Source organism: Bos grunniens, chromosome 10 (assembly GCF_055505025.1).
Source record: "Bos grunniens cultivar Pamir isolate PY7600 chromosome 10, Bosgru_T2T1.0, whole genome shotgun sequence".
Lineage (NCBI taxonomy): Eukaryota > Metazoa > Chordata > Mammalia > Artiodactyla > Bovidae > Bos > Bos grunniens.
This window is the reverse complement of record NC_141174.1, coordinates 20,984,960-20,997,492: the sequence shown is the minus strand read 5'-3', so window position 1 is coordinate 20,997,492 and position 12,533 is coordinate 20,984,960. Positions and strand designations below refer to the sequence as shown.

The 12,533-nt window shown below is 42.8% G+C and overlaps 1 protein-coding gene across 5 annotated transcripts in view; it reads right to left on the bottom strand.

Annotated features, from left to right (window-relative positions):
- MAP3K9 (mitogen-activated protein kinase kinase kinase 9) overlaps positions 1-12,533 on the bottom strand; it is an 86,763-nt gene that overhangs the window by 35,395 nt on the left and 38,835 nt on the right. For all 5 annotated transcript variants that reach the window (XM_086319983.1, XM_086319988.1, XM_086319984.1 and 2 more), the window contains one exon: positions 2,776-2,956. In XM_086319983.1, the coding sequence (XP_086176109.1) occupies positions 2,776-2,956 (181 nt within the window). The remainder of the gene's footprint in view (positions 1-2,775; positions 2,957-12,533) is intronic.

Below are 12,533 nucleotides of genomic sequence, written 5' to 3'. Positions count from 1 at the left end.
AAATTGAAGAGATCCAAATAGCCAAAATAATCTTGAAAAAGAAGAAAATTGGAAGACTCACACTTCCTAATTTCAAAACTTACTACAAAGCCATAGTACTTAAAAACCAGGTGACATTGGCATAATGGTAGACACATAGATCAATGGAGTAGAAGTGAGAGTCCAGAAATGAACTCTTACATTGTGGTGAACTGCTTTTCAACACAGATGTCAAGACAATTTAATAAGAAAAAAACAGTCCTGTCAACAAGTGGTGCTGGGACAACTAGATAGCCACAAGAAAAATAATGAAATTATACCCCCACCTCACACCACATACAGAAGTTAAGTCAAAATGGAACAAAGACCTATACGTTAAGAGCTAAAATTATAAAACTCTTAGAAGAAAACAAAGGTATAAAACTTTATGACTTGGTTTCTTGGACAGGACACCGAAAAGCACAACCAATCGAAAAGCAGCTGATAAACTGGACACCAAACTTTAAAAATGCTTGTGTTTCAAAGGATAACATCAAGAAAGTGAAAAGAAAATGCACAGAATGGGAGAAAATATTTGCAAACCATGTACCCGATAAGGTTCTTGTATGTAGAATATATAAAGAACTCTTTCAACATAAAAATGGAAGGACTCAATATACCTCAATTTTAAAACTGGTAAAGGATTTGAACACATTTATTCAGAGAAGATATACAAATGACCAATAAGCACATGAAAAGATGCTCAAGATCATTAATTAGGGAATACAAATTAAAACCACAACGAGATACCACTTTACATCCACTAAAATGGCTGCAATAAAAAAAGAACCAGTGTCGAGATGATATAGAGAAATTGGAACACTCGTGTGTTGCTAACGGTAAGCCATGGTAAACAAAAAAATTGTTTGGCACTTTCCAAAAAAGTTAAATAAAGAATTACCATACGACTCAGAAAATTTCTCTCTTAGGTATGTACCCAAGAGAACTGAAAACATATGTTCACACAAATGTCTGTAGCAGCATTATTTACATTAGACAAAAAGTGAAACCACCAAAAAGTCCAACTAATGAAGGAATAAACAAATTGTGGTATAGCCATACAATGGGATATTATTCAACCATAAAAAAAACGAAGTTCTGACACATGCTACAACATACATGAATCCTGAAAACATGCAAATGAAGGAAGTCAGACACAGAAGACCCCTTACCATGTGATTCCATTTATACGAAATGTCCAAAACAGGCAAATCCATCGAAACAGAAAGTGAATTAGTGGTTTCCAGAGAGTAAGGGTAGGGATAGGAGATAGTGGGGAATGACTGCTAATAGGTATTGAGGGCTTTTTTGAGTGATGAAAAATATTCTGCTTGTCATGGGTTGAATGGTGGCCCTGAAAAGGTACATCCAAGTCCTAATACCTAGAATCCTTATTTGGAACAGAATCTGCCCTATAGTCTCTGGAGAGAGTACGATTCGACTGACACCAATTTCAGACTTCTGGCCTCTAGACTAAAAATTTCTACTGTTTTAAGCCATCAGGTTTTTGGTAATTTGTTAAAGCAGCTTTCGGAAACTAATAATGATGATTAGTGTAAAACAATGTAAATTCACCCAAAAAAACAATTGACTTAAATATATTTTAAAAGATACACCTTATGGTATGTGAATAATATTTCAATAAAATTTGGGAGAATGGCATTGAAACATGTATAATATCACATAGGAAACAAATCACCAGTCCAGGTTCGATGCATGATACTGGATGCTTGGGGCTGGTGCACTGGGACAACCCAGAGGGGTGGAGGGAGGGGGGTTCAGGATGGGGAACACGTGTATACCTGTGGTGGATTCATGTTGATGTATGGCAAAACCAATACAATATTGTAAAGTAATTAACCTCCAGTTAAAATAAATAAATTTATATTTTAAAAAAAGCTGTTATTTAAAATACACACACATACAAGCTCACTTTACAACACAGTGAGAAGCAACAACTTCATAGACAAAATATAATGATGATCTATAAGTCCTTTAAAGGACTTACAGATCTAAAGATGATCTAAAGTCTTTTCTTTTGTATACCAAGGTGATGCTACTGTCTCACAGCCATAATGATGCTTAGACTCTGCAGATGCTCATCCTCCCATTAGTGGGAACAAGATTTTTAGCTCCGTGTCTTTGTGACCTTTTGGGCTGACATTAACTAGAGGGATGGTTGGTCTAATCTTTGACTCTGCAGTTCTGGGCACATGCTTGAGACCCATCTTCCCATTTCTTTATCAATGCTCAATGGATAAGACAGATCCTTAACTAAAAGCTTAACTGGATAACTGGAAAGGATAATTTCCAGCCCACCCGGAAAAAAGAGACAGCGCAAACAATACTCATCAGCTGAAGAGCTTACAGTGAGAACAAGTGCATCAGTAACAGCCACTGATGCTAAGGAAGCCAGGGTGACCGTGGGGAAGGTCTCCAGGAGTGACTGGGTCCCCCACCATCCTGTAGGTCAGTACACACTGCCCTAGAATCTCCTGGTCTTTCTGAGGGATCAGTCACCAACACAAAGGAGCCTACATAGAACTGGTGCCAGCCACAGCACTGGAGGGACTTCTGGTTGATGAGGCATTAGAAATTGTCATTGAGCAGTGTGGAATTTAGTAGAAATTGCTCTGAAGAGGTCACCCAGACCTTCTTGGGGGTGCCTGGGATTCTACACCAATTCTCCAAGTCCCGAGGCATCTGTGCAGTGGAAATACACATGGGGAAGGCTGACTGTTCACCTCTGGACCTTACCTCCACACGTCGCTGCCTTTGGAAAACATGGAGGCACGAATGACTTCAGGGGCCATCCAGGCATACGTCCCGGCCGCGCTCATCTTGGTGGTTCGATGCCATTCCCGAGCCAGGCCGAAATCAGTGATCTTCAGAACCTTGTTGCTCAGGTCTCCATTCTCCACCTTCTGGAGGATCAGTACTGGACAAGGAAAGGAATATAGAAGAGACCAGAGAGTCTGCATTAAGGACAGGAAACCACGCAATACACAGCCCTCCTGCCTTCCTCTGGGCCCCTCCTGCAGGCTCCGTCGTGCGGCTACCATGGGTGGATGGTGGAGCCACCATCCTTAAACACCTCGGATGCATCCATTCTAGTTATATTGCAGGCATGATCTTCAACCCTCACAACAACCTTATGAGGTAGATACTATCGCCATGGCTACTCTAAAGATGAGGAAACTGCAGTGCCACTAAATAAATTTTCCAAGGTCACTCAACTAATAAGGACAGGAGTGAAACCCCGGCAGCCTGACTCAAGAGCCTCCTCTGTTACCGTGACACCGTAGGGCCCCATCACACCCCAGGACAGAAGAGCAGGGGGTCACAGCTGACTCTCCTGAGGAGAAGCTCCCCGGGCTCCCTGTCTCTTCCAGGGCACTCCTGGGCTTTCACCATCAAGAGTGGAGGTGCTTTTTGGACTTCTAAGGTTTTCAGACAGTGTCTGAACAGTTTCCCTGAGCCTCTGCAAATGACTTTATTTAAAGTCTTATGAAAGCATATCTTTTGGGCAGAGATTTCCCCCTAAATTTGAGCTCCTGGGATGTGAGGAAGCCGAGCCTCCATTTCCACAGCTGGAGCAGTTCCCAGGGCCCCTGGGTTAGCACCCCTCTGAGGCCCAGATGCTGAACCACCTAGAGTTCAGAGCTCTGTGCACAGGATTTCAGAGAAGGAGGGAAGATTCTGGCGTTCAAGTCTAAATGCGAAGAGCAGGAGAAGAGGGTGGGTTTTAGCTGAAGTCAATCCCTCAAGTCATACAACTGTACTTTTCTTTTCCTGCCCCCTAAACCGCACCCAGCACACGTCCACTAAATTGTTACACAATGAAAGGATGTGGGTCAAAGTTTTCTATGTCAATCCCTCAAGTCATACAACTGTATTTTTTTTCCTGCCCCCTAAACCGTGCCCAGCACACGTCCACTAAATTGTTACACAATGAAAGATGTACATCAAAGTTTTCTATGTTCTGTGTGCGTCCCAGAAAATCAGCAGTAAAGAGAGATTGTTGTTGTTTAGTTGCCAAATCTTGTCCAACTCTCTGCAACCCCATGGACCATAGCCCACCAGGTTCCTCTGTCCATGTAATTTCCCAGGCAAGAATGCTGGAGTGGGTTGCCATTTTTTCTCCAGGGGATCTTCCTGACCCAGGGATCAAACCCACGTCTCCCGCTTGGCAGGTGCATTCCTTACCACTGAGCTACCAGGGAAGCCCCAAAGAGGGATGACAAGCAGCTATAGGGATAGAAGCACAAAAGAAAACAGCTCCAGCCACTCCCTGGATCTAATGGACTAAGTTTCTTTCCTCCATACCCTCTCCCCTGCTCCCCTGACCCCTGACACACCCCCGCCCCACTCCAAGCTTCCAGCATCCTGAATGGGTCCCAGCCTTGAAATGCTTGGGAGGTTAAAACAAACAACTGTCTATATCTCATCTAATCACAAAAATCTTCCCAGATTCTTCTGTGCCTCTCTCCCCTTCTCTGCGGGTAGAGAGATAACAGACTAATAAGCACTCAGACTGCTGGGGAAGCGGCACCAGAGAAGACACCATGCCCGCCCCAGTGGCAGTAACTGGTCACCGAGCATTTCTCTGAGCCACCTGTAAATCGAAGACTCTGGGAGAGCCCTTCCCCTTACAGATCCAATGGGGTGACAGGATTGGACAGGTGGCTGGGACGGGGTGCAGTGGGAGGAGCGTTATGGTTTCACAGTGCTTCTGAGTCCAGCTGAGCTTTCTCAGAGCCTATGCTGGAACAGGAAGGCAGAGAAGTTTAGATGCTATGACAGGAGACTGACTTTTAGAAATGGGATGGCCTACTGAAGGTGATTTTCTAAATATATTAGTCTCTGGATGGCTTAAGAGGGATAGTCAAAAGACGCAAACAGGCAAGAGGCAGCCCAGGGCAGTTTGTGTAAACTGGAATGCCTTTAGACAGTGCCCGTCCAGCCCAGCTCCACCTAATCTCCATGACTGTCTGCGGCCTTACACCCAGATGACCTCAAGCATCTGTTCTAACAAGTTGGACCTCTGAAGGCATGGAAGTTAGAAATCTCTGGCCTAGGGGTCCTGCCCACAGCAAAGGAGAGAGGTTATAATCCTGGTAGTCAGTAATTCTAGCAGATGGTTGCAGTCAATGGTTCTCAAGAATAATATCCTGAAATACTGGTATCTACCAAATATGTATTACTATTAACAATCAAAGCAACAAAATTTGTGAAAGCCGTTTTTTGGTAGTTTTTTTAAACTGAGATGAAATCCACATAACAGAAAATTAACCATTTTGAATTGAACAATCCAGCAGCATTTAGTACGCTTGCAATGCTATACAACCACCACCTCTGTCTAGTACCAAAACATTTTCATCACCCCCAAAAGGAAACCCCATATCCATTAAACAGCTATTATATGCAGAGTACATCATGTGAAATGCCAGGCTGGATGAAGCACAAGCTGGAATCAAGATTGCTAGGAGAAATATCAAGAACCTCAGATATGCAGATGACACAACCCTTATGGCAGAAAGCAAAGAGGCACTAAAGAGCCTCTTGATGAGGGTGAAAGAGGAGAGTGAAAAAGCTGGCTTGAAACTCAGCATTCAAAAACTAAGATCACGGCATCTGGTCCCATTACTTCATGGCAAATAGATGGAGAAAAAGTGGAAACAGTGACACACTTTATTTTCTTGGGCTCCAAAATCACTGCAGACGGTGACTGTAGCTGTGAAATTAAAAGATGCTTGCTCCTTGAAAGAAAAGATATGACAAACCCAGACAGTGTATTAAAAAGTGACACCACTTTGCCAACAGTCTGTATGGTCCAAGCTATGGTTTTTCCGGTAGTCATGTATGGATGTAAAGAGTTGGACCATAAAGAAGGCTGAGTGCCGAAGAAGTGATGCTTTTGAACTGTGGTGCTGAAGAAGACTCTTGAGAGTCCCTTGGACAGCAAGGAGATCAAACCAGTCAATCTTAGAGGAAATCAACCCTGAATATTCTTTGGAAGGACTGATGCTGAAGCTGAAGCTCCAGTACTTTGGCCACCTGATATGAGGAGTCAACTCATTGGAAAAGACCCTGAGGCTGGGAAAAATTGAGGGCAGGAGGAGAAGGGAGCAGCAGAGGATGAGATGGCTGGATGGCATCACTGACTTAATGGTCATGAGTTTGAGCAAGCTCCAGGAGATGGTGAAGGACAGGGAAGCCTGGTGTGCTGCAGTCCATGAGGCCACAAAGAGCTGGACACAACTTAGCAAGTGAACATTATCATCACACATCATCCCCGTTCTCCCCTCTTCCTAGCTTCTGGCAACCACTAAATTGCTTTCTAATGTTTCCAAGGTTCACCCACATTGTAGCTCACACCAGTACTTTAATCTTTTTTTGTGACTGAACAGTATTCCATCATATGTATATACCAAAATTTGTTTCTCCTTTTGTCCACTGATAGACATTTGGGCTGTTTCCTTCTATTGATTATTGTGAATCTGCTGCTATAAATATATGTGCACATATACTTTTTTGAGTGCCTGTTTCCCATTTTTGGGGGTGTATACCTAGGAGTGGAATTATTAGGATATATGGTAATTCTCTGTTGGACTTTCTGAGGAAGCACCAAATTATTTTCCACAGCAGCTGAACCATTCTTCATTCCCATTAGCAATGTATGAGGGTTCTAATTTCTCTGTATCTTCACCATACTTGCTATTTTCCTTTTCCTATTTCTTATTATAGTCATCCTACTAGATGTAAAGTGGTATCTCACTGTGGTTTTGATTTGCATTTCCCTAATGACTAATGACACTGAACACCTTTTCTCATGCTCGTTGGCCATTTGTACATCTCCTATGGAGAAATGTCTGTCATTCTTTTGCTGAGTTATAAGTTCTTCATATATCCTGGATTCTAGACCCTTATCAAACACATGATTTGCAAATATTTTTCCCTCTCTACAGGCGTTTTACTTTCTGGGTAATGGTCTTTGATGTACAAAAGTTTTTAATTTAGATGAAGTCCACTTCACCTATTTTTCCTTTTGTTGTTTCTACTTTTGATGTAATACCAAAGAACTGCCAGATCCAAGTTCATAAAGATTTGCCCCTATGTTTTCTTCTAAGAGTGTTATGGTTTCAGCTCTCATATTTAGGTCGTTAATCCATTCTTAGTTAATTTCTGTATTCATATGAGATAGGGGTCCAGTGCCAGTCTTATGCATGTGAATATCCAATTTTCCCAGCACTGTTTGCTAAAAGGGAAAGCTTTACTTTTTAAAACAGAGTGGAGCATAGTTTCCTCCAAACATGTTTTCCTAGGTAAAAGAGAAAGGTTATATTCAGAGCAGCTTACTTATCTACACCACTGCTGTGAGCCCATTCCAAGCGTCTACTGCTGACAAACACAGATACAGCAGTAACAAACTACTGTGGTTTTACTTCTTGGAAAACTTAACGATCTTTTATCAAAATCTGGTGAATTCCATGAAAGCATATCGTATAAACCCCCCTCTTGTGGGGGGTGCAGTAGAACAAATGTTGAAAACTAACAAATACAAGTCAAGAGGGGTCTGGCCAGGCAGAGGAAGAGAAGAAAAAGATGCATTGAACTCAAATCCTAGTGATTAATCACTTATAGGGGCTTGACACAGAAGGAAGACATCTTTTGTCTTTCAGATATGGATAATAAGTAGAATAGCAGTACCCCTAACTGAGAAGTTGAAAGACAAACCCAAAAAAAAAGAAAAGAAAGAAAGACAAACCCATTTGAGGAAGCCAAGTTCAATCTGGGACATAATGGGCTAGGGTGACAGTAACAAGAGTCAGTGAGAATAGAAAAAAACAAAAACAAAAACAGGCAATCTAAATTCCAGGCTTGACATTTTCCATGCAACGCTTGTTAAGTTTCATAAACTCTGCATCATTATTCCTGCTTCTATAAAACGAGGATAAAGATTAATGGCAATACAGTGATAAGGCACCCACCAGAGTGCCTGACACATAAATAAATAGGCACGCAGGACATTACAGCTATCGTTACCACTATTATGATTAAGGGTCTCATATGTATGTGGAAACCACGGGACTCTGAGTTCAAAGTATTGAGAACTCTATTGGAAAGCCTGGCAGGCCCTGACACATAATAACCATGCAATACATCTTTACTGTATAAATACATGGGCTTCTCTCATGGCTGAAACAGTAAAGAATCTGCCGGTAATATGAGAGACCCAGGTTCAATCCCTGGGTAGGGAAGATCCCCTGGAGAAGGGAATGGCAACCCACTCTAGTATTCTTGCCTGGAGAATTCCATGGACAGAGGAGCCTGGTGGGCTACAGACCATGTGTCACAAAGAGTTGGACATGACTGAGTGACTAAATCAAATGGTTGATTAAATAATAATGATAGCTAACCGTTATTGATCACTTATTATATACAGATTTAGCTCGTTTCATTGTACTTCGTCTTATTGTGTTTCATGGATACTGTATTTTTTAAACAAAATTGAAGATTTGTGACAACTCTGCATTGAGAAAGTCTACTGGTGGCATTTTTCCAACAGCATTTGTTCACTTCATGTCTCTGTGTCGCATTTGATAATTCTTGCAATATTTCAAACTTTTTCATTATTATTATGCTTATTATGGTGATCTGTGATCAGTGACATTTGTTCTTACTGTTGTAATTGTTTTAGGGAACCATGAACCATGCCCACAAAAGATGGTGAACTTAATTGGTAAATGTTGTGTGTGTTCTGACAGCTCCACCAGCTAGCTGTTCCCCCATCTCTCTCCCTCTCCTCAGGCCTCCCTATTCCTTGAGACACAATATTGAAATTCGGCCATTTATTAACCCTACTATGGCCTCTAGTCAAGAAGGCAATGGCACCCCACTCCAGTACTCTTGCCTAGAAAATCCCATGGATGGAGGAGCCTGGTAGGCTGCAGTCCGTGGAATTGCTACGAGTCAGACACGTCTGAACGACTTCACTCTCACTTTTCACTTTCATGCATTGGAGAAAGAAATGGCAACCCACTCCAGTGTTCTTGCCTGGAGAATCCCAGGGACAGGGGAGCCTCGTGGGCTCCTGTCTATGGGGTCGCACAGAGTCGGACATGACTGAAGCGACTTAGCAGCAGCAGCAGCATGGCCTCTAGGTATTCAGATGAAACTCTCTCACTTTAAATCAAAAGCTAGAAATGATTAAGCTTAGTGAGGAAGGCATGTCAAAAGCCAAGACAGGCCAAAAGCCAGGCCTCTTGCATCAGTTGTTCAAATGGCGAATACAAAGGAAAAAACTCTTGAAGGAAATTAAAAGTGTTACCCCAATGAACACACGAATGATAAGAAAGCAAACAGGCTTATTGATGATATGAAGAAAGTTTGAGTGGTCCAGGTAGAAAAATCAAACCAGCCACAACATTCCCTTAAGCCAAAGCCTAATCCAGAGCAAGGCCCTGCCGCTGCCGCTGCTGCTAAGTCGCTTCAGTCGTGTCCGACTCTGTGCGACCCCATAGACGGCAGCCCACCAGGCTCCCCCGTCCCTGGGATTCTCCAGGCAAGAACACTGGAGTGGGTTGCCATTTCCTTCTCCAATGCATGAAAGTGAAAAGTGAAAGGGAAGTCTCTCAGTCGTGTCCGACTCTTAGCGATCCCGTGGACTACAGCCCACCAGGCTCCTCCGTCCATGGGATTTTCCAAGCAAGAGTACTGGAGTGGGGTGCCATTGCCTTCTCCAGAGCAAGGCCCTAACTCTTCAATTCTATGAAGGCTGAGAGAGGTGAGGAAGCTGCAGAAGAAAAGTGTGAAGCTAGAAGAAGTTGTTTCAAGAGGTTTAGGGAAAGAAGCCATCTCCATAACATAAAAGTGCAAGGTAAAGCAGCAAGTGCTAATGTAGCAGCTATAGCAAGTTTTCCAGAAGATCTAGCTAAGATCTTTAAGGCAGGTCACTCCACTAAACAGCAGATTTCCAGTGTAGATGAAACAGCTTTATATTAGAAGAAGCTGCTACCTAGGACTTCCATAGCTAGAGAAGAAAAGTCAATGCATGATCTCAAAGCTTCAAAGGACAGACTCTTTTAGGGGCTAATGAAACGGATGACTTCAAGTTGAAGCCAGTGTTCATTTACCATTCCAAAAATCCTAGGGACCTTAAGAGTCATGCTAAATTTACCCGGATGGGTACCAGGCAAGCCTGGATGACAGCACCTCTGTTTACAACATGGTTTACTGATTATTTTAAGCTCACTGTTGAGACCTACTGCTCAGAAAGATTCCTTTCAAAATATTACTGCTCACTGACAATACGTGTGACCTCCCAAGAGCTCTGGTGGAGAAGTACAATGAGTTTCTTATTGCTTTCACAACTGCTCACACGACATCCATTCTGTGCCCCACGGAGCACGGAGCAACTTTGCCTTTCAAATCTTAAAATTATTTAAGAAATACACTTCTTAAGACTATAGCTCCCACAGTGATGTATCTGATGAACCTGCACAAGGCCAATTAAAAAACTTCTGGAGAGGATTCAACATTCTCGATGCCATTAAGAACACTAGTGATGTTCAAAATATCAATATTAACAGGAATTTAGAAGTTGGTTCTGACCCTCATGGATGACTTTGAAGGGTTCAAGACTTCAGTGGAGGAAGTCTCTGCAGATATGATGGAAAGAGAAGAAATAACATGAATTAGAAGTAGAGCCTGGAGACATGACTGAATTGCTGCTGCCTCATAATAAAACTTTAACAAATGAGGAATTGCTTCTTAATGGATGAGCAAACAAAGTGGTTTCTTGAAATGGAATCTACTTCTGGTGAAGACTGTTGAAACAACATAGGTAGAATATTACATAAAACTTAGTTGATAAGGCAGCTGCAGGGTTTGAGAGGACTGACTCCAATTTCATTCTACTGTGGGTAAAAAACTATCAAACAGCACTGCATGCTACAGAGAAATCATTTGTCAAAAAAAAAGTCAATCAATCCTGTAAACATCTCTGTCTTATTTTAAGAAATGGTACAGCCACCCTGATCAGTCAGCAGCCATAAACACTGAGGCAAGACCCTCCACCAGCAACAAGATTATGACTCACTGAAGCTTCAGATAAGGGTTAGCATTGTTTAGCAAGAAAGTATTTTTAATTAAGGTATGTACGTTGTTTTGTGGACATAATAGACTACACTCAATAGGCTACAACACAGTGTAGCCTGTGTTTTATATGCACTGGGAACCCAAAAAATTCATGTGACTTGCTTTATTGTGATACTTCACTGTGGTGGTCTGGAACCAAATCCGAAATGTCTCCAAGGTACAAGCCTGTAGTGGAGTTATGCTCTTTACATGATGTATGTAAAGAGCTTGCCATCACCTTGCTGCTGCTGCTGCTAAGTCGCTTCAGTAGTGTCCGACTCTGTGCGACCCCGTAGACGGCAGCCCACCAGGCTCCCCCGTCCCTGGGATTCTCCAGGCAAGAACACTGGAGTGGGTTGCCATTTCCTCCTCCAATGCATGAAAGTGAAAAGTGAAAGTCAAGTCGCTCAGCCGTGTCCGACCCTTAGTGATCTCATGGACTGCAGCCCACCAGGCTCCTCCATCCATGGGATTTTCCAGGCAAGAGCACTGGAGTGGGGTGCCATTGCCTTCTCCATGCCATTACCTTAGTTAATCCTTAAACCAACCCTATAAAGTAGGCATAATTATTTTCCCTATTACACCTGTGCTGAAACAGACACAGAGAGGTTAAGTCAGCTGCCCACAGCGAGTGAAGGATGGAGAGGTGTTCCGAGGCCGGATCTCTCTTCACGTGTTGTGCCATCCAGAGAACAGGAAGACATCCTATACATCTTTATGGCTTAGCTCAATTTCCACCTGATCCCTAATGCTGTCATTAATCAACTAGTCTTCACTGCTTTCCTTTTTCATGAAGTATTCCTTCAGCACCCAAAACCAGTACCATATAATTTAACACTATATACTATTTTCTTAAAGATTTTTAAAGATTTTTTTCTTTTGCTGCACCAGGTCTTAGTTTCTGACCACTGGGTCTTAGGTATGGCATGTAGAATCTTAGTTGCAGCATGCAGAATCTAGTTTTCTGACCACAGATGGACCTCCAACCCCCTGCACTAAGAGAGCAAAGTCTTAACCACCGGACCACCAGGGAAGTCCCCTACATGCTTCTTTTAATGATTCCCAACTGCTGCGTGGACTTGTCTCATCATTCCCTTTAGAATGTGATGGAATATAATTTCTAGAAGGCAGAAACTCAATTCTCTTTTTTCTGAGACTCATGCCAACGCCCCTCCAGGAACCAAGCAGAGGACCATGCTCTCAGAAAGAACCGACCCCTCGCCGGTCCCTTATTTCACTGAAGCAGTCTCTGTGCACCTTCTCAGACTATCCACTTCCTCATCCTGTTGCTGCTGGGGCTGGAGGGACATCTCTCCTACATTATCCTACCGTGAAGCACTGAGGGGAGCCGGGTGGGTACCAGGCAAGACAACAAG